A 26403-nucleotide genomic window follows, 5' to 3' on the forward strand; every position below is an offset into this window, starting at 1 on the left:
CCCCAACACCGGGGGCGCCCCCCGCAGCCTCCCTCCCTCCCTCACCGCCTCTCCTCCGCAGCTGCTTCGGGGAACGAGGCCGCCGGGGCCTAGCGCTGGCGATGACCCGGATGGAGGCCCCGGGGCCGCGCTGCCAGGAAATGCCGTGGCCCTGGGCCGAGGGGAACCGGGCCGCCCTCTCTTCCGTCTCCTTCTTCCTCCTCTTCAAGGGCCTGGGCCCGCCCTGCGCGCGCAGAAGAGACGGAGCAAGCAGGCCGCGCGGGGCCCCAGCAGCGACTCCGCAGCCGCCGCCGACGAGGACGACGAGGAGGAGCCCGCCTCCCTGGTCCCGCCTGCAGCTGCAGCACGCTAAGCAGGGCCCACCGCCGCCACCACGAAGCCTCTCCCGCCCTCACTCGCTGGCTCCTCGGCCCGGTAAGAAGGAGAAGGAGAAGGAGAAGGAGAAGGAGAAGGAAGGAAGGAAGGGGAGATTCAAACCTAAGGGGGCCAGGAGCATCCCTCCAACGTTAAGCCTTTTAGAATGAGAGGGGGTTTTAATCCCCCCCCCATGATGAGCAATATTTGTGCTGAGGATATCATGTATATATGTGTGAGTGTGTATATATATATATATATATGCAGCTTCACACACACACACACACACATATATATATATATGAATGAATGAGAGGGTATATATATATGTTTGTGGAGAGGATTATATATATATATAAACGAGGGCACACACACTCATATATATATATATATACACTAAATGCTTGTGGGAGCATATATATCTCTCTCTGAGGGAGAGTATATATATATATATACACACACACATATATATAATGCTTGGGAGGATATATATATATATATATATATATATATGTGCTCTCCTTCATATATGTATGTAATATAAAATATCCTCCCCACAAACATATATATATATATATATATATGTCTTTATATATATATGTATATATTTATATATATATGCTTATGGGGAGGACATATATATATATATGTGTGTGTGTGTGGGGGACATATGCTCAGTCACTTGTAATGGGGAGTAAGGGGAAAATGAAAGGGTTATACATAATATACTTGAGACCGAAGGTGATACTTGTGGAGAGTGTGTATATATATATATATATATACACACACACACACACACACACCCCAGAAACACCTCCCTTCCAAGTACTTATAATGGGGGAAATATTATAAGGGGGAAATAAAAGAATTTTCCATATATATATATATATATAGAGAGAGAGAGAGAATATATATATATATACATATACATACATACATATATATATATATATATATATATATATATATATAGTTTCCTTAGATTAGGTTGGGTTTTCTAAGGGGAGGGTGAAAGGAAGAGGGGCCATTTTCTTTCCTAATAGCTTTTATATTTTGGAGGGTGCAAATAAAATGGGGGGGGGGCATGCTGTTTGGTAATTTAGTGTCTCTTTTTCTTCACTTTGGGCTTTTTTATTAGGCTTTTTGGCAAGCTGTGCCTCCCCAGCCCATGCCCTTCCTTCCTTCCTTCCTTCCTTCCTTCCTTCCTTGCACAAGGCTTCTTGGGGCCTGTAGGGTTTGTGGAGGCTTTCCCCCCCTCCTTGGTTCTCTAATAGTCTTTCCCCCCCTTCTTTTATGGTAATACATATCAGTCCTTCCCTCTCTTTCTTGCCTTTTGAAGCTCTTTTCCTAAAGGTGTGCTCCTTTTAATCCACACTTTCTCATTCTTGAGCTACCTCTCTCTATTTGAAAGTCAAGCTGCAGCAGAACTTGAATGGAGATCACTGGATGATTCATCGCTGCCTTTCTTTGCTTTCAGGTTCCTAGTCAGGCCTGTCTTGTCCTTTGCAGGCAGCCATGCCCAGCGAGAGGTGAGTCTCATGTCTCTCTGCAAGGCCTAAGCCAGAAATAAGTTGTAGGCCTCAAACACCTTTCACCCAGCCCTTCATGACCATTTAATAGTGATTAAAGAAATGCAAGCACCTTATCATATTAGTAAATTGGGTGGTAACAAAATAATGTCTGGCCATGCCCTCAATTCATAAGCATTTCTGTAAGTATAAACATGAATTAATACACCCAGAGTGAGGTAGTAAGACTCTTGTCTTGGTTTCTTTGCAGCAATCACAAGGATAACAGTTCTTCCACTCAGGATAGAGGTGCCGCAGACTTCGCTGTTCGAAGCCGCAAGAGAAAATCGGACGTTGTAGTAGTAAGTGCATAATTTGGGTGGGAGAGCGTTTCCCAGCCATTACACCAGCGGTCCCCAAACTGTGTCCTTTTAGGAGATTTTTGGGCTTCAGCTCCCAGAAGCCTCAGCCCCGTTGGCCAACAGTCTGGGATTCTGGGAACTGAAGTCCCTTCAAAGAGCACAGTTTAAGAACCATATTTTAAAACACAAAAGTTACAGTGGTTCCCCAAACTGTGCCCTTTAAGAGATTTTGGACTGCAGCTCCCAGAAGCCTCAGCCTTCTAGGCCAGTTGTCTGGGATTCTGGGAGCTGTAGTCCAAAATCCCTTAAAGGGCACAGTTTGGGGACCACTCCATTAGAGTATGCAAATCAAATAGCAAAAGCAGCTTCATTTATATACCGCTTCATGCTGAACTAAGCAGTCTCTAAGCAGTTTGCAACTGTAAGCCTAATTGTCCCCCACAAACTGGGTCCTCACTGTAGCAACCTTGGAAGGATGCAAGCCTGAGTCATTCTAAAAATGTGAGTGTAAATGTGAACCATCTCTCTTCCATCGGCCTTGTGAGACCTCCCCAAATACACACACTACCTCAGATAGTTGACTAAATGAAATAACTCCTAAAGATTGAGGCAACAATTCAATCAGCAGGGCGCAAAGTTAAGCTAGACATCCAAAGGATCTGGCCTACCATTTCTGAACAACATGCGGACTGTGTGGTTGCTCCTGCTTAGGTCTTCCTGCACATGGAAATGACTAAAACAACAAGCAGAGGATCTGTGGTGTAACCACAAATCATAGAATTGGAAGAGACCAAAAGGACCATCCAGTCCAACCCCATTCTGCCATGCAGGAACTCTCAATCAAAGCATCTCCAAGAGATGGCCATTCAGCCTCTGTTTCAAAGGCTTCCAAGGAAGGAGACTGCACTACTCTCTAAGGGAGTGTGTTCCACTGTTGGACAGCCCTTACTGTCCTAATGTTGAGGTGTAATCTCTTGCTGTAGCTTGCATCCATTGCTCCATTGTGTCCTATTCTCTTAAGCAGCAGAAAACAAGCTTGCTCCCTCCTCAATATGACATCCCTTCAAATATTTAAACAGGGCTACCATATTACCTCTTAACCTTCTCTTCTCCAGGCTAAACATCCCCAGCTGCCTAAGTCGTTCCTCATAGGAACTCTTGTTTTGAGGAGGGCATTTTAACATGGGAACAAGGGTACTATCCATTATTTCACCAAGTACACCACTAAGTAAGACAGCCAATGTATTGGTGGCAGCCTGCCTGTGTATGTCCCTTCAAGTTGCCTGTTGACTTATGGCGACCCTAGGGAATTCATAGCATTTTTTTAGGCAAAGGTAGCTGTACCAGTTCCTTCCTCTGAAATATAGCCTACAGCAACTGGTATTCATTGGTGATATTCCATCCAAGTAATATCAGGGCTGACTCTGCTTTGCTTCCAAGATCAGATGGGATCTTGTGTTTTTAGGGTACTTTATTTCATTATAGTGCTAATTTTTATAAAAGTAGCAAATATTGTTGCTTTCCCCTTATTCCTGTACAATTCATGGTAAATCTAGCAGCCCTAAACAGATTCTGTTATTGTTCCATATATGTGGATACATATAATGTTGTTGCATGTATATATCAAGAGTGGCCCTGAGATGTGTGGCTTTTGGCCTCTCCAGTCCACTGTTTTACTGGCAAAAAAGGTGAAAAGTGGCTTAAATCAAAAGTGGACTTCCAACCACTTTTGTTTTGTTTTCATTTTCATCTGTCCCTGGTCCTTAGGGAATCTCAGGGTTTCAAAATTATCACCCAGGCCCTGCTCTGATCTAGATTTATGTTGGTTGGCAGTACAGTGGTGCCCCGGGTTACGAAATTAATTCGTTCCGCTGTCAATTTCGTAACCCGAAAGGCTTTCGCAAGCCGAATTCCCATAGGCGCTAATGGGGAAAAGCCGCGATTCCGTGTGAAATCGCGCCGAAAAGCACCAAAAGTTTTTTCGTAACCCGAAAAAACTTTCGTAACCCGGAACAATGTTTTCCAATGGGATTTTTTCGTATCCCGAAAATTTCGTAACCTGGGTATTTCGTATCCCGAGGTACCACTGTACACCCTTCATATAGTAGCTTTCTTCTCTATGGAGTGAAGTTTTGTTGGGGAAATTATTTTTTGAAAATGAGCTTTATTTTCAGTGTGGTGTAATGGTTTGAGTGTTGGAATAGGACTCTGGAGTCCAGGTTTTGAATCCTGGTTCAGCCACGTAAACCCACTGGCTAACCTTGGACAAGTCACACTCTCTCAGCCTCGGAGGTTGTTAATGACAGGTCCCTCTGAAAAAACTTCCCGAACTGATGAAACATCGATACTTGTATCACTACATTCTAAACAACGTGGCTAATAGAGCACAGTGAACCCATTAGTAATGGCTTGCTTGTGCAAATGTTGCATGTTATGTTAACAGATGCCCATTGGACTGCCCTTGGAACTTAAAATATATTGGGAGTATGTTGTAATCCTGGATTTACTGTTTTTCTGTTCAGCTGGTTGCAAGCTTTAAGCCTGATTTTTTTTTCCTTTTCATTGTAGTTTTTACAGGATCCTGATGAAGATGTTGCCAAAATAGAAATTATGAAGAAGCAAAATGAAAGCCAGGTAATTGCATTATCATTACATACCAATCCCGTGTGCAAGCTAACTCAGCCAACATTAAGGTATCTTACGAACTAACAATTGGTTGTGGCATACACTTTTGAGAACTGAAGTCTATCAGTGTATGAACTGTTACACTAGGGTTGCAGGTATACATATATTTAGCATCTCTGAATGTGTGCATGTGGAGTGGAATTATTAACAGTGATGCTGTAAATGCATTGGAATATATGTACTTATATTCAGTATAACTGTATAATATATTGAATCCTCAATAACTCTGAGCTGGTATGCTATACATTTCAGCTGTTCCTTTTTGTTGTTGTTTCTGGTGCATCATTGCCCTGGTTTTACCCTGTTCAAATGCCTTGCTAGGATGATGCTAGAGTAGTCTGATACAATTGAATTGTTTTGATATTCTGACTAGTTTAATTGCATTTTAATGTTTACTTTTTGTGTATATTTAGGTGCATTGCTCTTTTTAAATTGTAAGCCTCCTTGTGCCCCAAATTTTGGATAAATGAGGAATACACGTAGATATACATTCACTTTTCAGGGCCCAGTTGTGCACAGTGTCTATAGAAATTATATTGCGTAGTGAGGGTATGTGGTGTAGCATCTTCACTGTGATATCCATGCATACACTCAGTAAGGCATTGTGTAATGTAGAACCTGCTAGTTCAGGGGTAGGCAACCTGCGGCCCGCGGGCCGGATGCGGCCCGGCGAGGCCTTGGGACCGGCCCCAGCCCGGTCCTGCTGCCGATTGCCGCCAGGGCCTTTGGCCTCTCGTGCGCAGGGGCAATTGTCTATAGACGTCTCAGAAACATGCATTTATCTTAACATTTTTTAAAAAATCAGCAAATATTTTTGCGTGTCCTCCACTTTTTTAAAAAAAGTATCCACCATTTGAAAATGTTGTCCTACATTTGTCCCGGTTTATTTATTTAAATTTTAAAAATTTATTTATTTATTTATTTATTGGCTTCGGCCCCCCAGTTGTCTGAGGGACAGCAACCCGGCCCCCGGCTCAAAAAGATTGCCTACCCCTGTGCTAGTTGATGTACTGCAGGTCCTGGAATACTGTTTGAAATATAATGTATTATTATTGGATTACTCTTTTTCTAATAAATCTTTAACCACATAATGCTTCCCTGACTTTTGAGTCAGTAAAAGACAGACAAAAGACTGTTGACAGAATAAGTACAACAGAAAGTAGAGCAGGAGTGGGTAGCCTTGGCCCTCTAGATGTATGGGATGGATGGATGGATGGATGGATGGATGGATGGATGGATGTCAACTCCTATAATGCCTCACCATTGCTTTTTCTAGCTAGCGCTGATGAGACTTGTAATCCAGTAGCAGTCCAACAGTTGCCCACCTCTAGAGTATAACCTTCAGCATTACAGCTTTGTCTGTTTCTTTGTATGAGATTAAGTTCATTCCAAACAGGTCCCTGAACTTCAGCTGTGGAACGCTGGAAGATTTGTTACACTGCAATACACTAACTAAAGCTTCAGTCCTGTGGTCTCTGTGAGGGCATCCCCCTTACCACTGTGTGTCTCCACTTCAAGTCTTCACCTCAAGGGGTGAGAAGAGGGGAAGAAAGGGAAGAGCTTAACCATAGATCAGTCCTTTCAGCCAGTGTAAAAATTTACACAGTACTTGGAAAAAGGAAAAAGGGACACATTGTAGGCAAAGCAAGAGAGTCTTTGGATCTGTAGGATTCAAAACCTCCTAAATCCCTATGTGTATGCCAGTTAGATGGCACGGGATGTATATGCCAACTGACATACATAATTTCTCTTCCATTGATTTGTGTGTGTTGTCTGCCTTCAGATCATTTCTGACCTATGGCCACCCTAAGGTCATGGGTTTTGCTTAATTTGTTCAGAGGAGGTTTGTCATTGCTTTCCCCTGAGGCTGAGAGCATGTGACTTGCCCAAGGTCACCCAGTGGGTTTAATGGTCGAGCTGGGAATCAAACTTTGGTCTTCAGAATCATAGTCCATTACTCAAACTACTACAGCACACTGGATCTCTCCTATTTGTTTCCTTTGAGGGAAGTATTTCCAAGAGGAGGAAGAATGCTGGAGCATGAAAGGAGGAAAATGCCCCTTCCTCATACCATCACACCACGAGTCCAACTTTGGATGAAGTGGTTTGTCCCGCTTTGGAACTCTCTGCTGCAAGTGGTAGGAGGGCTCTGACAGTGCAATGAACTGTCTGATTCAAAGTCTTGGCTTTGCTTATGTGGTAATTTTCTCCATAATCAAATTAGAGCCTGTAAAATTTGACAACATCCTTGAGGAACCTTATCTCCACAGCTTCTTGCCATGTGGAATGCAGATCAGGTTATTACAGGTTGAGTCTCCCTTATCTGGAATTCCAAAGTATCCAAAACCAAAGCTGTTTTCATGGGCAGCTAAAACAGTGACACTTTTGCTTTCTGAAGGGTCAGCATACACACAACCTGTTTCGTGTATACAATGATTTAAAATTGTATAAAATTACCTTCAGGCTATGCATATAAGGTGTATATAAAATATAAATGAATTTTCTATTTAGACTTGGATCCTGTCTCCCAGGTGTCTCGTTATTCCAAAATCTGCAAAAATCCCAAACACCTCTGATCCCAAACATTTTGGATAAGGGAGGCTCTATCGGTATAAAGAAATGTTTAGAACTGTCAGGAACATCATTTTTCTTGTTGAAAATCTACACAGAGATTAAATTTGGCTCACACCTGAAAGAATGTACAATATCAGTTTGCTCTGACTACTGTGACACTGTTTGGGGCAGTAGTTAAAACTGCGGAAATCATGATCAGGAAATGTTGCTTTGTTTTTTTAGAGCATGGGCTAGTCCAAATTACACTACATCTTACCAATTACAGCAGCTGGAGGTGTGGAGGCCAGTGCTGCCATAGCAGATGGGTTTTGTTGGTTGTGAATTCAGTTTGCTACAGTTTGCCTATTCTAGTTGTCAGTCAGCCTGTTAAATGTTGGTTTTTCTGGACCCTCCCATGAGTAAGAAATATCTTTCCCCTTTTCATCTTTGTGTATGCCTAAAGAAAGGTAAAAAGTGTAAGTAGGAAAAGATGTGTATTACAAATATGTCTACTGGACAGTTCTACTACTCAGAGCTAGATTGCAGCATCCACTTTTATACCCTCATTTGGCAGACCCAAGTTTGCCACAGTGTTGTGCATGCTGTAGACCCCAGATGTGCCATACTTACTGGTATTATCTTGTGTCCAACATGGCAGTCTTCTGTCTGAATTTGCACAATGTGTGGTGATTGAAATTATTTACATAGCAGTAACATGTGGAAAAAAGCTCCAATAGCTACACAGTTATGGCAGAACATTACATGTATTGGCTTTGCAGCTCTTCCTCAAATAAAGCTGGTATCATAGCATCTGTTACTATATAGAGAAAGTCTCTTGCCATAACCATGTATTATTGTTCTGGTTACCTTGTAAGCCTATGTAGCCAGCATTTTGATAGCTCAGCTGCAGCTCTGTAGTCTGTGGTGTGGCATCCCATAAGCTACTCTCTGGTACGAGTTGCCTTCAGCTACTAATGAAGTAGCACACCCACTATTAGAAAAGCAAAAGAGGCATAAGAATAGCATGGCTCAATTATAAACTAAGATACAGTTATAAACTAAAAACCAATCCTTTCAAAGTGCTGTTGTTTCCTCTTACAGAAAGCAAACTGTTCATTAGTGGCTTTAGTCTAACTTAAAGCCAGATAGCACTTGCAGTACAGCTATTATTTTTATACAGTGAAAGTAACTTGTCTATTTACAGCTTGATTTTCTCCTCTTCTCCCATCACTCATTTCTTTGGTGAGGGTGCCTGTAGATAAAGTGATCTTTGTCTTGCATGTCGCACCTTGTGTTGCATATTACGCCAGCGCTTTAATCAAGAATTTATTCCAGCTTCTCAGAGCTGGAAAGACTGAAGAGCAGCACCAGAGATAGGAAAGTTAGTGGAGCAATTGCTATTGCATTACATTTAGACTAAAAAAACTCTACAATGATTAAAACTGTGTTAATTGGATTCACGTTGAAAAGTGCACCACAAGGCAAATCTGTGCTGCAGATTTCATGGTCCTCCATCCCTCCCTCTCACCTGTATTTGTTGATGTTCATCATTTTGTTGCTGCATGCCAAGGAGTGAAAAACTCCAGTGCAGGCAGAAAAGTTTATACCCCATATCACTTTCTGGAAAGTGGCTTGGAATGAAACTGTAAAAGAAAAGTATCTTACATTCTAACCTGGGCTGTTTTTGTTTTTTTTACACACCCTCATCTTAATTAATATCACATTGCTTCAGTCTCTGAGCAGGACTGTGTTTGTGTGCAGATGTGCATGTACATGCATGCAATGTGAATACTTTACTGTTGGTTCCATTGTAAGAACACGTATGAAAAATATTTTCCAGCCCACCTGTGGCAGATAATCGTAATTTAGATCTGATTTAAGCAAAAGGATGGTGTTGCATGTTGCTGGGAGATTAGAGCAACTGAAGCAAGATCATTACTACCTCTTAATATGGCTTTGAGTAAAAACTATTGTGCCTCATCAAGCAATGCATATACTGTCAAAAGCTTTTGCGACTATTGTGCTGATTTATGAAAATTTTAGGGGTGGAAAAACTGAGGCTAGCCCTAGTCAGTATAGCTGGTTCTGAGAGATGCTGAGACCTGCAGTTCAGCAATATCTGGAGAAAGCTAGTGTGGTTTGGGATTAGAGTTTTCCCTCTCCTAGGATGGTTGCCATAAGGTTAGAGAGCCCATCCTGCCCTTTGGCGCTCTTAGTCAGACCCTTTGGTTGTGACCTGTGGCATGGGAGGCCCTACCGGTGGCTATTATACCACCGCCAGCATAGCTCACAATTTCATTAGTGTATGCAAGCCTCTCCCCTACGACAAGGGGGCGTCAGTGGAGAGGAGTGTGGTATAGTGTTTTCAATTTTCTGGACCAGTACTCTGGGTGATCTGGGTTTGAATTCCTGCTTAGCCATGGAAATCTGCCGGATGACAAGTCACACTCTCTGAGGAAGGCAATGGCAAACCCCTTCTGAATAAATCTTGCCAAGAGAACCCTGTGATAAGAGTCAGCATAAGATACAGTCAGCTTGAAGGCACATAACAACAGTATCCACACATGTATATCCTGTTTGATTCTTCATGCTTCACCCTGAGAGCTCTACATCCAGGATGGAATAAAAATACCTTAAATAAATCAAGATGACAGATATTCATCAAGATCTGGGGTGGGGTGTGCGGCACAGATTCCCCTTCCTATCTTATGGCACATTGCCATGGGCAGAAAAGGTTTGGAATGCACACAGACATCGTAATTCAAATTAAAAGGTGATTGATAATTTTCATAGCCCCTGACTGCTTGGAGTAAAGCTAAATGCCTTTCAGACAGCTAAAGGGATTGTGACTTTCTGCTGGCAGAGGTCCACGGTGATATTGAACAGATTGTTCAGTGCTATAAAGGCAGAACAAAAAAAAAAATGAAGAAAAAGAAGCGAAACAAGGAACAGGAGGGAAATAGAATTTTTAGTCTGATGTTTCTCAAGCTTTCAAGGTATTTGGTTTGCACATTTAGTCAGTTTACTCATTGCTTCCCTCCAGAGTCATCACTTTGAGTAGCTGTAACGGAAAGTCAGATTTTTTAGTCATTCTCACATAATGTGAACCTCAGTTATGTGTGCTGTTGTGGTCTTGTGGAGCAAATAGCACCTGAGGTTTTCACTATGATAAAGCACTCAGCTGTCATTATTAAAAGCTCTAAATGCCTAGAAGAAGCCACCATACAGAAAATGTTCTGCATGACTGGAGTACATGTATGTGTAATAGAAGAACTTTAAAGCTCAGAAATAAACTTTTCTGCTGACATTTGTGGGTGCTTACCCTGCATTTTGGACCACTGCTGTAATATACAGCATCACTTATCACTTTGGAAATTTCCATATGCTTGACTTTATGGATTTTATTCCTTTCTTTGTAGATTGTAGCTAAGATAAGTTCACTTTCTCTTTGGCATGATAGCTTTACATGAGCATATCTTTCAAGAATTCAGGGAATAACATACATGTCAAGTTGCAGTTAACATCCATAGTTTTCTTGGTAGACTAGCCGTTCTGTAATCCTGAACCAGCCAAATTCAGATACTGTCTTTTGGAAACAGGTCTTAAGTGATAACAATCCTTAACGACAGCAAAAAAGCCATCCAGCATTCTTTTTCTCTGTGTGTTCATTACCACAGCAAAACAGGATAACAGTTTCATACTTCCATCTGTTTCCTTCCCACCTGAAGTTTTAATCCCTCTGTTTCTTGATTTCCACTATCAAGGATATCACCATCAGGTGGAAAATAAACAGATGGGGTTGAGAAACTGAAAGCCTGTCTTACTTCACACAGAATATCTTTTTGTGTGGCACAGTAAATGCCGCATTACAAGTGCTCTTTTAAGAAGACCCCTTGCTGCTTTGGTGACTATTTCCCTGTTCCTTTGAAGCAACAATGACTTTTAGCAAATATGAAAAGTAAACTACCATGCAGTTGTACACAATGAATAAAATAATTTTCTTGTATAAGGTCATCCTTGTTAACTCTTTCTGAATTGATTGCATAGAGGATTAAACAATTGTTGAGTAAATGTCTTTACAACTATGAACCTTAATGTACCTCCTTTATTTTTCATTCAACAGCCATCTTCAAATCCTGATGTGTGCACCCTTCCCCATATGCTGATCCCTACACCAGACAAAGAAGATGAGCTGAGGAGTCCAAAACTCTCTTTCATGCACCAAAGCTTTACTGCTGCTAGAGATTCACCCTTGCCTGTTTTGGGGTAATTTCTCTCCCCCCTCCTTTTTTTCTGGCTCATACCTAACTTACCTTTTTAAAACTTGCCTTTTAACATAGCTCCCTATCCTTTCTTTCTTTAGTTGGGCAAATAGAGATGAAGTGTGGAAAAACATGATCGACAAAGAGCAGGCTTACGTGAGAGATAAACTATATATGCAAAGGCACCCACTCTTGCAACCTAAAATGCGAGTAATTCTTCTAGACTGGCTAATGGAGGTGAGAGTTTTGGGTTAGTGTTTTAAGCAAGTTGCACAGTAATGTAAGATGTGATTCAGATTGTCTGTCTAGAATGCTGTCGGTCATGGCAAGCTCCCAGATATCATCTTTAATAAAAGTAACTAGGCACGTTTTATTTACTCTTCACTTTCAGGGGTCTATCCGTGTGTTGCTCAAAGGACAGGGGCAATTTAATTTGCCAATATGTTTGGAATAGGAGTTTAGCTTGTAACTGTTAACATGCTTTACATAAATCTGAAACTGACTTGGGCTGCATTTGCACTGCAGAAATAATCCTATTTATTTGTTTATTTATTTATTTATTTACTGTTTTCTATTCAAAACAATATAAAATTCATGTTAAAACTTACCAAGTTAAAAACACCACTAAAATACATACCCCATATAAACCACCTTTCTTGATAACACATTAAAAAGCTTGCTTGAATAAAAATGTTTTTGCTTGCAGGAGAAAAGCAAGCAGGGAGGGGGCCAGCCTAGCCAGTTTGATGCCACTTCAACTGCCATGGCTCAATGCTATGGAATTCTGAGAACTGTAGTTTTGTGAGACGTTTAGCCATCTCTATTAGAGAGCTCTAGTGCCACAACAAACTACAGTTCACAGAATTCCACAGCATTTAGCTATGGCAGTTAAAGAAGTGTCAAACTGGATTATATCTGCAGTGAGGACACAGCCTTTGTCAGTAGAGGTCTTTAGTAACGACAGATGATTGGGGAATTGAAGTGGTACTAGGAACTTCTTCAGGAGCCCCTATTGCTATCAGATGACATCTGTCTGTCTGGTAGAGTTGGCTCAGAATTCGGGAATCTTTGCCAGACTAAGGAGAAAGTGTTTGTAAATCTAAAACAGATGAGGACCTGGAGGACCTTCCAAATATTAATAGGTGGCAGGGGTGATATGGGAGGTTTAGTCAAGCAAAAGTCCTGGTCTAGAAGGAGCAGCATCACCACAGGGTTTCTAGGTAGGACAGAAAGCTGAAAAAACATGACTGAACTCTCACACACACACTTTTAAGAGAGAGGGGAAAGAAACACCACATTTTTCTGTAGTTTTGAAGGAAAGAGGAAAGAGCAAAAGGGAAATGAAAGAAAAGGACTAGATCTCTGTCTTTCAATGCCCAAGATGTTCGATAGAGTGAATCTATAACCAAGGATTTTATCTGGCCAAGAGAAGTTTGGTTATTCCTAGTAGGGCTTCCACTAGTGTTAGAATGCAAATTATGAGCACCCAGCTAGAAGCTTCAAGACAGAATCAGAACATCTCAGTAGCAAGGTTGTTTGCAAAATCACACTAAGCGTATGAATCCAAGAACAATTCACACTTTTAAAAAACAAGAAGGGTATAAGGAAACAAAAGGGTTCAGGGAACTAAGGCTGTCTCTGTGTTAGATGGAGTGAGAACATACTAGGCTGGAGGCATGCAAAGGCCCATGCAGGTGAGGGATTCTGGGAGTGGTCCAAAAGTAACATGCTTACTGTGTTCCAGAAATATATGTGAAACAGCCATAGCAAACGGTTGTTTTACAAATGTTTCCTGAACATAGTGGTTCAGTTTAAAAATGCCTACAGCTACAGATCCCAACATTCTTTATATTGATTGTACTGGCTAGACTGATGGGAGAGGTACATCTGGAGATGGCCTATTGCTGCACTCTACTGGGCTGTAATTACCTCCTATTGAGGGAGGTACCTTGAGTCTGTGCTAACACTACAGAAGCTTTTCTTCTTTTATCTTGTAGCCTGTGGACTGGATATGAAAAATGTTACTTGGGACAGGCAAATACCTCTAAAACTAAGGCTAATGTGCCCCAGATTCTAATCATCATCTGGTTATCCATGAAAGCTTCTTGATACTCAGCAAGCAGCTAGAGATTTCAGTTTATACTACTTAGATTTAACATACTTTCAGGCAGCAGAAAAAGGTTGCACCATGGATTAGATAAATATATATAATCTGTTCCATAAAAGTGCATTCCTAAAGTATTCTAATAATATTTTAAGGCAAGGGTGGGTAAAGATATTTTTGGATTGCAACTCTGAATGTTCCTTCCCTTTGATGGTGCTGGCTAGGAGTGATAGAAGTTGCAGTCCCAACAATATCTGGAGGACCTCACTTGGCCCAACTCTGCCCTAAAGAGTGATGCTAAGGAGTTTTATCGCATTCAAAAAAGTGACTTATCCCTGACAGGATACAGTTGTGCTTTGTATTATTAGCTGTTTTTATTGCATGAAATTAACTGCAGATGCCGCTGGGTGACTGAAACCTGCATGCAGTCCAGGTCCCAGCCACACTCAGCCAACCACTTTTCAAAAAGCGTTAATTGTTCTTGGTCCCGTTTTGAAAAACGGCTGACTGAGTGTAGCTGGGACCTGGGCTAAATGCGGGTTTCAGTCACCCGGCAGAAATTATATGCGATAAAAACAGCTAGTAATCCGAAATATGACTGTATCCCATCAGGGATAAGTCACGTTTTTTTGAATGTGATAAACTCCTAAGAAAGAAAAGTGTATGCATCCCTGAAGTCTCATGATAGAATGTGGAATAAAAATATTTTAATAAATTTTATTTTTTATTTATTTTAATCTATAGGTTTGTGAAGTCTACAAGCTTCACCGAGAAACATTTTATTTGGCACAAGATTTCTTTGACCGGTTCATGGCAACACAACAGAACATTATAAAGACACTGTTGCAACTAATTGGCATTTCGTCTTTATTCATAGCTGCAAAGCTTGAGGTAAAATGAGTCTTGCCTTGTAGTATTAAAGCCATTTTGTAATTTCTGCTGATTACATTCCAAGTAAAAACGCATATGATTACATTATTAAAGTAAAATAATTGTTAGGCATTATGTACAGCATGTTAGGTAGCCATGTGGATTGAATATGAAAAGTACTGCCTGGATCAGAAAAATGCCTCAAAAGCAAAGTCTTTTGTATGTTTTTCCTTCCTCATTGCAGCTGTTAGTAGGCTAGAAAAGGCGACTCTTAAAGACAATTTCAGGCTTGGTCTAACTGTTCCATATAACAGAAGAGCCTTCTAAATCCTATTCCAAATTAAACATACAGTTGCCCCTCCCTTCTCATGGACTTGAGATCCATGCTCTTGATTATTCACGGGGGGGACCTCCGTTAGTCTCAGTGGGGTGCGCCCCCATGATGCATGCCCCACATGCGCTTGTGGGCACATGCCCCATTCAAGCCCTATGGAGCTTGAATATCTGCGAGTCTCCGTTTTTGCGGGGGGGGGGGGGCACTGTCTGGACCGGATCCCCTGTGAAAACGGAGGGCCGACGGTATTTTAAAGGCTACTGATTTATGCAGTAGCCGAGTCCTTAATGAAGGCACTGGAAACAAATGAAAATGAATTAGAAAACATTTCAGGAAAAGAACACTTTTAAGTGGAGGTTCTGTTTATGGGCAGTTTTGACATAAGAAGATGTGATCCTTAACAAATTTATATTAGTGACAGTAGCACTGTTAAGTGAATTTCCATTGCATATTTTGAACAACATTTGCCCTAAGTGATATGAACTCAGAAAATGTTGAGTAGTCCTGTTACCCCAAGATGTAGACATAGGGCTGGAACAGACTGGCCATAAAAGTCGGCTGCTTGGGGCACTGTGTTTTGACGGCACATACCCCCAAGCCACCCGGAAGCAGCTCTGCCAACCACATGGGAACGGCTTCATGACAACTCCAGGGACATGGCGTTTTGACGCTGCATGCTCCCGGAGCGTCTTGAAGCCACTGTGGGGTTGCGGTGTGGCTGCCTAAGGCAGCTTTTTAACCAGCCCAAATAATACATCTTTTCCGCTTCTATTTGAGCCAGCTCTGGGGTGGATTGGGACTGCGGTGTCTGGTTGCCAGGGCAAGTGGCTCCGGTGCAGCCCCAAACTGGCCTTTTGGGTTGATCTGATTCACCCCATAAAAAGCTATTGTCTAACAAAGATGACAAATACAGCAATTAATTTTGTTTTTCAGGAAATCTATCCTCCAAAATTGCATCAGTTTGCATATGTTACAGATGGAGCTTGCACAGAAGAAGAAATTCTTAGCATGGAACTCATCGTAATGAAGGTAGGCATGACTCCATGTGTGTTTTGAAACGGGGATAACAATATGACAGGCAACATTCTACATGTAAAAAGTTTCATCCCGTGGGAGACAGGTCTGGGGAACCTTTAGCCCTCCTCAGTGTTTCTGGATCAGGCTGATTTGAACTGACATCCTAAACGCAAGGGGAACATCTAAGGCAAGCATTAGGATCTTCTGTGTTGCGGGCTGCATTCTCTCGGAGCAAGCTGCATGGATCTTTTCACCTCCACTCCAGCAAGCTTTCTCGGTTGCTTTGCTGGCTACAGAGGGAGGCCCTTCCTCCTTCCATGCCAATATGGGGAAAATGAGCCAAAGAAAAGCTGTGGCCAGCAGTTCTCCGATATACCTGTAGTAGAGAAGAGAGTACTGAAAAGCATGTGAAAAGCAGAACACAGTAAGGAGACAAGCTCCACATGCTCTGAGATGTTCAACTGTTTATTTGTTTTTTAAAAAAACATGTTTTGCTTAATGAGAAAAGGCCTTCTTCAGGGGCCTCCAGCAGAAATCAAACACGGGACCATTGAGTATAAAAACTGGCCTCCTTACTGTTTCCGCAGTTTGCTGTAGCCATTCCTTTATTGTTTTTGCATAAATAGCATTTAGGGACTATGTTAATTCTTAATGGCCCTGCAATCACATTTGCAGAAAAGAGCAGACAAACATAATGTGCTAACCTAGTTTTGACAAAATCAACTGATATGCATGATCTTTCTTTAGGCACTCGGTTGGAATCTCAGTCCCCTCACAGTTGTGTCCTGGCTAAACATATACTTGCAAGTCGCATATCTAGATGAGATCTATGAGATGCTACTTCCACAGTATCCACAGCAAATATTTGTGCAAATAGCTGAGGTAAGGATTGTTTCGATCCTTGAAATGATTTGCTGTTACTGTAAGAATTGTCTTCTGTTAAACTTTATTTTTTTTCTTTGTAGCTTTTGGATCTCTGTGTACTGGATGTTGGCTGTCTGGAATATACATATGGCATTCTAGCTGCTTCTGCTTTATATCACTTCTCCTCTTGTGAGCTGATGCAGAGGGTTTCAGGTAAGCAGCATTTAAAAAAAAACATGGGAAGTTTTATGATAAAGGCTTTTAAATAATTTTTTTAACAAAGGAAAATTTTGTAATCTTCTAGGTTATGAATTTTCCGACATAGAAGAGTGTGTGAAATGGATGGTTCCCTTTGTTATAGTTATCAAGGAAGTAGGGAGCTCAACGATGAAACAGTTCAGAGGAGTTCCTTCAGAAGATTTGCACAATATACAGACGCACATAAACACTTTTGATTTGCTGGTAAGCATCACACTGATTGTAAATCTTGTTCTTGTAGAGAACGAGAACAGTCTTTTTGTGCATAAGAGAGAGGTAAATATTGTAAAGCATTTTATCAGCCTTGTGACTTCTACAGCTGAGTCCAACATAATAGTCCTCCAATGTTGATTATTTCATTAAAGGAATGTGCAGGCTGTAGCAACAGGGAGTAATATCCACAAGTATGTTTTAATCCTTAAGCCTCTTCCCTGACAGTTTGACTGATCCTTGCATTCTTTGTGCTTAGATCCATTTAATGTTGTTTGGAAATAATGCAGGCCTGTCTTCTTGGCAGTTCTACAAACAGGAGCGAGTAATTATATGTCCTTTTCCAGATGCCATTTGATTTCAGGCCTCATCAGACCTGGCCAGCATAGGGATAGTAGGAATTGCAGTCCAGTGTACCTGGAGGTCCACAAGCTGCTTGGTTCTGTTGTAAAATATGAGGCATCCCATATCCTGCTTATCTGTAATTTAGTGTGACCAGTTCAGTTCTTGTATGTTTCTTTGGCTATGTGAAATTGGACCGCTTCTGAAATCTAGAAACTGTAAACACATTCTCTACACTTCAGTGAACAGTTAGTCATTCTTCTTGGCATTTTTTTTCCTTCTAGGACAAAGTTCAAGCTAAACAGGCCATGTTGGCTGAGAAAAACAGGAGTTCCCCTTTACCTACTGGTGTCCTCACCCCACCTCAGAGTAGTAAGAAATTATCTCAGATATCCAAACAGCTGTGACTGTGCAAGCTGCCTAACCTGAAGACCCCTTGGCTTGAAGTGCCTTTTTAATCATTCTTCCACCTTGAGATGCTGCCAGCGATTGACTGAAAAGTCTGTGAAATTCTCTATAAATGAAAGTCCTTTTTATGTATTTTGTTTTTAATGGGGGAAATTTTACATCATGGAAACTATTTTTACCGGACACTTATTTGTAAATGAACTGCTTGAGTACACCAGCCACCCCAAACAACAAGCCTTTGCTTGGATTGCTGCTAAGGAGGGTGATACTCAATGTGCTGATTTGCAAAAGGGAGAGGGAAAGAAGGGGTAGTGCTCTCTGCTTTTCTGGAGCACCGAGGATGCTCTTCTTTCATGTTGCTGAAGGAGGTGAACCTCTTCCCAGACTTCTTAGTTTACAACTTGATCCTTTTTTAAAAAACACTTTGTATGAATGCTCTTGTGTGTCTAATTTTAAATAAAATGGTATTTGTGTGTAGTCGTGTGGTACTATTAATGACTTTGGAAGGTGCACAAGAGTAGTGTAATTATTCTTCCTCCTCCCAAGAACAGTTAAGAGATGCTTTAAAAAAAAAAAAAAAAAAGCAGCACCATCCGTAGAAGCAGGCTATATGTCCTACTTATGAGCAGCTCCTAGCTGTGATTTGATTCAGGCTTGTGATAGGGACAGAGTCCTCACCCCGCCACATTGGATGGAGACCAAACAGATCCTGCTATAGAAAGTTATGATTGAAGGTCTAATCATGGCCCTTTGGAACATGTCCAGAGGAGGGCAACTAAAATGGTGAAGGGTCGAAACCATGCCCTATGAAGAATGACTTAGGGAGCTGGAGATGTTTAGTCCGGAGAAGAGAAGGTTAAGAGGTGATATGATAGCCCTGTTTAAATATTTGAAGGGATGTCATATTCAGGAGGGAGCAAGTTTGTTTTCTGCCACTCCAGAGAACAGGACCAGGAACAATGGATGCATTCTACACTTGTTCCAGCTTCCACATGCATAAGGAGATGGGAGTGCTAAAAGATTAAACAGCTGACTTTCACGTGGCTTATTTACCAAATGATGTGATCATTTCTGTATATTCTAGAGCACACTACATGTTAAAGCAAGACTGAAACTGAAGTGAGTTTATTAAAGGATCAACAATCATTGGCTTCACAGAGAGATAGTTTTGCACATAAGAATTTTGTAAGACTACTCATTTTCCAGTCAGGTTATGATGCAAGAAGTACATATGTTTTCCCAGTTTTGACTGTTCTCTTAAACGGTGCTGTTTGTGACTTCCAAAAGATGGTTGTAAATTGGGCAGTAATGGAATGAGTGTAAATGTCAACTTCATCAGTGCAAAGTTGACAATTTGATAGTTTTATTACCAATATGCAGCTATGGATGTGGAAGGTCGGGTTTATGTTATCCTCAAATTCACATAAAATCCTATTTGCTTATAGCAAAAAGGATGCTGCTGTAATTTCTAATAGCCCCTTTTGCAGGGTGGTGAGGTTTACACATGCTTTCTTCTCTGAGTCGATCACATTGTATTAAATTAGCAGCTGGTGCTTCAGAAAGGCGTACATCCCTCTTCTTTGAATTGCCTTTTGCATTTTATGGGGTAATAAGAGTTGATTTCATATCTTCTGCTCAGAGGGCAGCCTCCTAACCCTAACCATCACCCTTGTCTAGACTTGGTTACTATCTGTAATAATATACAAGAGTAACAATCCCACTGCATGAATATAAACTAAGCTGTTTTTCCTCTCAATGTATGTGGACTGGTTTGATGTGGATAGAAACAAGCGAGCATTTTGAATCTGCCTTGTTGCCTCTTACAGTGTTTCCCAAGTGAAAGCTAAGGTTTGTAAATGTGAAAATCAAGGAAATAAGGCTCCCTATGAGCACCACAAATGACTCTTCCCCTGATTCCTCCCAGTCTTCCTGTGTTTGTAGAATCAGAGCTGAATAAAGCTAGATAACCTAGTCCAGAGTGGCAAACCCCTCCATATTTTCAGACTACAGCAATCCCTCGCCCTTGGTCATGTCAGATGAGGCTGATGGGAATGATAGGCCAAAGGTCCACCTGCCACATGCTAGATACCAAAGCTAGGGCATATTAGACTGAAGGCTGTCTAGCCTTCAAACTGCTGTAAACCATCAAATTCCTCTTAATGTCTGGCATTCTTTGTAACAGTCAACCTGTTCTGAGGGTTCAGTCCCCTGGATCTATTCCTACCTTATGTGTTGGCAATTAATAAACCTTTGTTCTTGTTTCATTTTAGGAGGTCTTACCTTGCAGTCTTGGACTGACTTTCTCTCTGCATATAATACAAATTGTCTCCAGCAGTATGCTATGTAAAGGATGCATCTTTTCCAGATGCAGGGCTGGGAAGACATGAACGGAAACGGTGGCTTTCATGTATTACAGCCAGTCCATGCCTGCCATCAGTTTTGAACACATCAAGCAGCCATATATGATCTCAGAAAAGGAAAACAGAAAACTCATTAGCCATATTAATAATCTGCATCTTTACATAATTAGTCCTATTATTAGGGAAAGTAAGACAACCACCATTGCAGATGCCCCTAAATAGCAGTGGTATGCTCTCAACTCTTCATTCTAATCTTGGACAAAACTGGTTACTATGCTGTCCTATACCCATAAAGTCTTCAGATGTGAAAGACTATCCAGAGCCATTGTTCAAGTACATTACTACTGCGAGTCTAGCGAACTACTTCAAGTTTTATCTCTTGCCTCAGGTAGCAAAATATTTTTATTGGATGTGTTTCTTAGCTACACTTTTGAAGGGCTGTTAGCTTTATGATTTCTAAGTGAAAACTACCAGTAGTTGTGCATTAGTACCTGAAACTGCCAGGTGAAAACACTAAGCAGTGTTGTAGTAAACATATCCAGGGGTAGCTGTGTTGTTCATACAGCAAAGTACAATAGCATCCAAAAATCCACAAAACATCTTTATGAGGCCAACCAAAATGCACAAAATACATGATGCAAGGCTTCAAAGCATCACTGGCTTCTTCATAAGGCAAAGGTATTTAAATTCATACAGGAGAAAAAAAATATGACAATGTTAGTCAGAGGTGTGCATTTGGTCCAGATGTTCTGACTTGAAATGACACGGATAGCCATGCATGCAAGGCAATCCTCCTCTTGGCCATGTGCGTACTGAAGGACAAAGCATCCAAAAGTCCAGGTAATAAACTTTAAATTTCATCAGCAAAAGTGTTGGACTAGGACTCCAGGAGACCAAGGTTCAAATCTCCACTCAGTTGTAGAAGCCTACTGAGTGGCTTTGAGCAAGTCACACATTCTTGACTTTAGAGGAAGGCAATTGCAACCCCCCTCAGAACAAATCTCCATGATAGGGCTGCTATAAACCAAAAAATATGTGAAGACACACAACAACTACCACTTTACTGTGCTTTGTTCTAGGGCCTTTTCTGCTTGTCAAAGGCATCTTTAGCATGCTCCTGTCCTTTTCTGTTCTTGTACATACCAAGCAGTGGAAATTTTAGTCATTAAGTTCTGCTTTTCTGAAACGAAGCAGCTGGAGTCACTGAAATGTGAGGAAGAAGACTGGCATAGAACTAAGTATAGCCTTGGCTGTAAATTTAAATATTCACTCGCCGCTGAGATGGTGAGAGCTAAAGCACTTTTTTCTCTAAGTCTTCACAACTTGAGAGGCAGCCACAGCTGCTCCCTGCAAGGTTTGCAGAATGATCACATCCCTGTTGAACATATTAAGAAGATAATATGCACGTTCATGTGGGTTAACCATAGAATTTAAGGGTTGACTCAAATGTTATCCAGTGTTTCTTAAGTTTTCTGACAAGGCAGGGAGTGGCACCATATTTATGCCCATTGGTTACAATTATTTCTTTTGTTCCTGGAAACTTGCTTTGGACCCACAACTAATGGCTTGCAGACTGGTACTGGCCTATGGACCACTGCTTGGAGTAGCACTGATCTAGTCTAAAACATCCATGACAGAAGGTCAACCAAACTCTGTTTAAAAACAAAAGACCCTATCATTCAGGTCTTTCTAATGTTCAATCAAAATCTCCTTTCTGGTAAAATTAATCCATTGGTTCAGGTCCTACCCTTTGGAGAAAACAAGCTTTCTCCATCTCCATAAGGAGATCTCCTTAAGTAGAAATTGTTTTAATCCTCTTTATCTAACACCACCAAAGCAGTAAACCTCATAGCAATTTGGAGGGAGCTGAAGGACTCCTCCTATTCCTCTGTTTCCTCTAGTCATATGTAAACATTGGATCAGCATGTCCTGCATTGGAACTCATACCTAGGATAGAAGGAAGGTCAGCAGCATAACCATGCGTGATGGAGTAGGGATTATAGAGGGCTGCCCCTTTCTTAAATATATGTGCATTAAATCCAATATGTTTCAAAGCAGCTCAGCAGCTACTGGAACTAATCCCCTTTTGGTAATGCTTAGGTGTTCATCCTGGGCATAGATAAGGTGTTGTGTTGTTTTGAGCAATGCTTGGATATCAAATATTGCAGGGATTGTAATGTGAACACGTTTGGTTTTTTGACTGGTGGGTCATGTAGGGCAGATCTACCCATAGCAAGCCATCTATCTACACCGAGATGTTGTTCAGGGTTAATTAAACTGGGTTGGTTACTAAGGATTAGTTAACCTCAACCCTGTTTCTGAGCGAAAATAATCCCCAAGTAAGCTATTCTTAACCTCAAATCAAAGTAGCCACATGTAAATTCAACACCAGTGAGCTCTTGTAACCCAATCAAAACTCAAAGGGCCTCAGCATTAGATGTCTAATATATAAGCAAAACTTGAATATAATTTTCCCAAATAGGAGTAGGAAAGAATTAAGCGAGAGAATATATCTATGATTACTTTGATTTTATATCTCAGTATTATTTATCTTCGCACACGCGGTCCTGGGCTGATTTCAGTCAGACAAAACTGAATTCCCATTCCCAGCCCCGCTGAATGGCTATTGTTTGGTTTATTTGCTTATTTACAATAGTTAACCTCATTCTTCTGCCAGATAAAAAGTCCCATAGACCGATCAAGATATCCCTTGCCTTCAGATTTGCAATCTGAAGGATAGATAGAACACAAAAGGAAAAAGGCATTGGGCGAGAGGAGGAAAAAAACATTGTGCGTTCTCAGTTAAAATAATAGCACCATGAGGACAACACTTGAAAATTCCCTGTGAGGTAGTACTTAATTCCATTTTGCAGATGAAGGGATTAAGAATGATAGGCAAATCACTAACACTGTGCCAATGGTCCCTTTGCAAAGGTGGCGGCTGATCCTTCTGTTCTAAAATCCAGCTCTTCCTTCATGTCCTTTTATCCTTCCTTTTTTGGCCTTTAAAGCCAAAGAGAGAGCCAAATTTTGCTTACATTTTCACAGCTCTTTCTTCCTCGCTCCACAATTACCTGTAAAGAAATGAGGGGCTGGAAATATTGACCAAGCCCTTACATTGCTGATTTAAATTACGAATATGTATGCGTAGTGGCTTGAGCGCTGGACTAGGACTCTGAAGGCCAGGATCAGTTCCTCACTCAGCCATGAAACTCACTGGTGACATTGGGCTTGTCACATGTTCTCAGCCTCAGAGAAAGGCAATGGCAGACACAGGACCTTACCACACAGGGCACAGAAGTAGGGTCAGTTCGCAGTGGCTGATGCGTATTCGCGTCATATCGCATTGTTCATTCACACTCGCGCTCTCTGAATACGCTTTGCCGATTCGTATTCGCATCATATCGCATCGTTCATTCACACCTGGGCGGCCTTCCCGAATCGAGGTTTTGCAAATCGGCCAATGCGTATTCAGGCAAAGTGAGGCAAGTGCAGATTGGATAACCACACCAGCCCAATACAATGTGTATTGGCCGATGCGCATCGGCAGCTTTGCGCATGCTCTGTGGGGCTCTGAACGGGGGCATGGCATTGGCGCAGCTTCCGACCTCTTAGGACGCATGCATCATTTAAACAGCATACCTCCAAAGTGACCTGAAGCAGCTTTATTTTGGCCTGTCTGTTCAGGCCCTAAAGAGCTTAAATATGTTTTAAGGGCACTGGAGGCAGGACAGCCTACCTCCTGCTGTGGTTTGAAAAATCAAGTCAGACCATCACAGCAGCTGTCACAGCACCCGAAGGCACAGTCAGGATGAGGACAAATCACTTCCCCCATCTCTTATCATTTGGTCATCTTTGACTATGAATGCTCCTACAAGCACAATATGTGCTTAGAGGTCCCATCCAGAAGGTCTTTTATAAATACATTTACACAGAATGGTGTGTGTGTAGCCTTTGCCATTCTGGGGAGGGTGCAGCTACCATAGTACATGGATAAAACTGGTACCTGTAGGGTTTGAGAACAGGAGAATTGGGTGAGGGAGCTCTACTTTGTGGAGTGGAGAAGAAAATGGAGAGATAAGCCTACCTTAGTGTTGCAACTCTCTAGTGTTAAGCATGTGCAAAGTATATTTTCATTAATCACCCCTCAGGATCTCACTGTTATCCTCACACCAACTGGATAGAAATTGGGTTTTCTTGGGAACCATCTATTATTTGGAGCTATCCTTGCCAAGATTGCTAGAGTGGTACAACTTAAGAAGCCATTTCTTTACATCTGGACATTCTTTTCCCTCTCACTTACTTGCATTCAGCACTCATGCAGCTGTATTCATATAAAATATGAGTTTACTGTATTTTCTCTCCAGATTTTCATTTGTTCTCATAGCTAACAAATACATTTTCAGATCTACACCTTCTTTTATATTCAATTTTTTTTCTTACTGGATTATGAATTCAATTCCAATATCTTTTGGTCCATTTACAAGACCACCAAAGATAGTCAAAGATTCCTGGTTCATCTTCACATTTCCAGCATGTGTTTTTTAAATCTTCTTATCTGTTTTAGCAGATATGCGGGGTGAGATACCACCTATATTGCATTTTACAAAAGTTTACCTTCAGATCATAATTTAAGGTGTATTTAATCCTTTTGGACCATGGTTTTTCCCACTGTTCTAATACAACATTTTGCCTGAGATCTTGGGCCCACTTCACTATACACACCTGAATTATTTAGTATTCCGTTTCAAGTTTTAATAATAGTTTATAACATTTGGAAAACTTGGTGGTTACAATCTGATTTTATTATTTTTTCAGATTCTGATTCACCTTTCCCAGTTCCAAGTTTTTTCATTTCCACCATGAACCTTGCCCTCAACTGACAATAAAGAAACCAGCTAAACCTACTGGTTTTTCTTGCTTGGGCAAGTCACGCTCCCAGCCTAATATCCTTATCACACTCACTATTAAAGCACAGAGGAAGATAACGGCAAAACCTCCTCATGCCAAGAAAACCCTAGGAGAGGGTCACCATAACTTGGACTTGACTTGAAGGTGCACAACAACAGCATCCTTGTTGCAGTGCGATTTGTGGGCCTCGGCTTGACTGGAGAATGAAGACCCATTTAACTGAGACAGAGATAAAACCACCTATAAGGAGCTTCTTAATTCACACAGCGGACTGCATTTTTGGCTTTTTGGGGGAGTGTGGGCTTATGGGAACTATTGTGATGAGAGCCTGCCCTTCCAAATTTACTACTGATGGGAAGAGATGAACGTGTCTTTCCTCTGCCTCTACCCTGAGATTCCTCTTCCTCTTCTCTCTGAACCAAGAGCCACCCCAAGCTTCAGCTCCTGGCCATATATTCAAGAAAATTTTGCTAACATGTTTCTTGTTTTCTCAAGTTTACATCTCCCAAATTTTCACGGTTGCTACGAGGCAGACTGTTTGAGTGATGAAAATAAATCTGTGTCATTTTATTTCCCACCCCGTTTATGTGTGAAGTTCATTTCTGCTCGTTTCTCCTACATATACACACATATTATGCATGATTATGCAGGCTTAGTAAAATACTTACACTCTTTTTTCTGATGCTCTGTGTGAAGGAATACATATGCACAGTGCTCTGTTCTCGAAAGACCATATGCTCGGGTCTGTCAGCTTAGAATAACCCAGAAAAGTGATGCTTTAATTCAAACAATAAACTTTCTCTCTGCCCCCACCTATCTTTCGAGGTTAATTAATCTCTCTTAAAATACCTAAATCCATATTCAGCAGTGCCAGCTGAAGACGCTTTGATTTCTGGGGAGGATGACAAGATGGCACCCACCGCTCAATTCCAAACAGAGATAGTAGGCATTTCCTTCATCACTTCTTCCTCACTTTCTCCTCAGATGCATATGGAGGAAGT

At 41.3% G+C, this 26403-nt stretch overlaps 2 protein-coding genes across 4 annotated transcripts in view; one reads left to right on the forward strand and one right to left on the reverse strand.

Annotated features, from left to right (window-relative positions):
- Nucleotides 1-272, reverse strand: part of LOC149305901 (uncharacterized protein F13E9.13, mitochondrial-like) — a 47267-nt gene extending 46995 nt beyond the window's left edge. For both annotated transcript variants that reach the window (XM_089540759.1, XM_089540761.1), the window contains exon 1: nt 46-272. The gene's annotated coding sequence lies outside the window, so the exon portion shown is untranslated. The remainder of the gene's footprint in view (nt 1-45) is intronic.
- Nucleotides 241-25958, forward strand: CCNE1 (cyclin E1). Of its 2 annotated transcripts, none has more exons than XM_089540758.1 (12): nt 241-414; nt 1832-1883; nt 2134-2224; nt 4793-4858; nt 11586-11728; nt 11826-11961; nt 14573-14719; nt 15966-16061; nt 16797-16931; nt 17015-17126; nt 17218-17375; nt 25310-25958. In XM_089540758.1, the coding sequence occupies exons 2-12, from the start codon at nt 1870-1872 to the stop codon at nt 25355-25357; spliced, it is 1146 nt and encodes a 381-aa protein (XP_089396884.1). In that variant the 5' UTR covers nt 241-414; nt 1832-1869; the 3' UTR covers nt 25358-25958. The 2 variants fall into 2 exon arrangements, with proteins under 2 accessions (XP_089396884.1, XP_089396883.1); XM_089540757.1 differs by lacking the exon at nt 25310-25958 and adding an exon at nt 18008-18608.
- Nucleotides 25959-26403: the final 445 nt, after the last annotated feature.

Source organism: Sceloporus occidentalis, unplaced genomic scaffold (assembly GCF_023333645.1).
Source record: "Sceloporus occidentalis isolate IW3139 unplaced genomic scaffold, rSceOcc1.0.p SCAF_10, whole genome shotgun sequence".
NCBI lineage: Eukaryota > Metazoa > Chordata > Lepidosauria > Squamata > Phrynosomatidae > Sceloporus > Sceloporus occidentalis.

Bases quoted from the DNA above. Each gene is read 5' to 3' on its own strand.
- CCNE1 (XM_089540757.1), top strand. The intron at 11,729-11,825 runs GTAATTTCTCTC...TTCTTTCTTTAG, and splicing joins TCACCCTTGCCTGTTTTGGG to TTGGGCAAATAGAGATGAAG. The intron at 14,720-15,965 runs GTAAAATGAGTC...TTTGTTTTTCAG, and splicing joins TCATAGCTGCAAAGCTTGAG to GAAATCTATCCTCCAAAATT.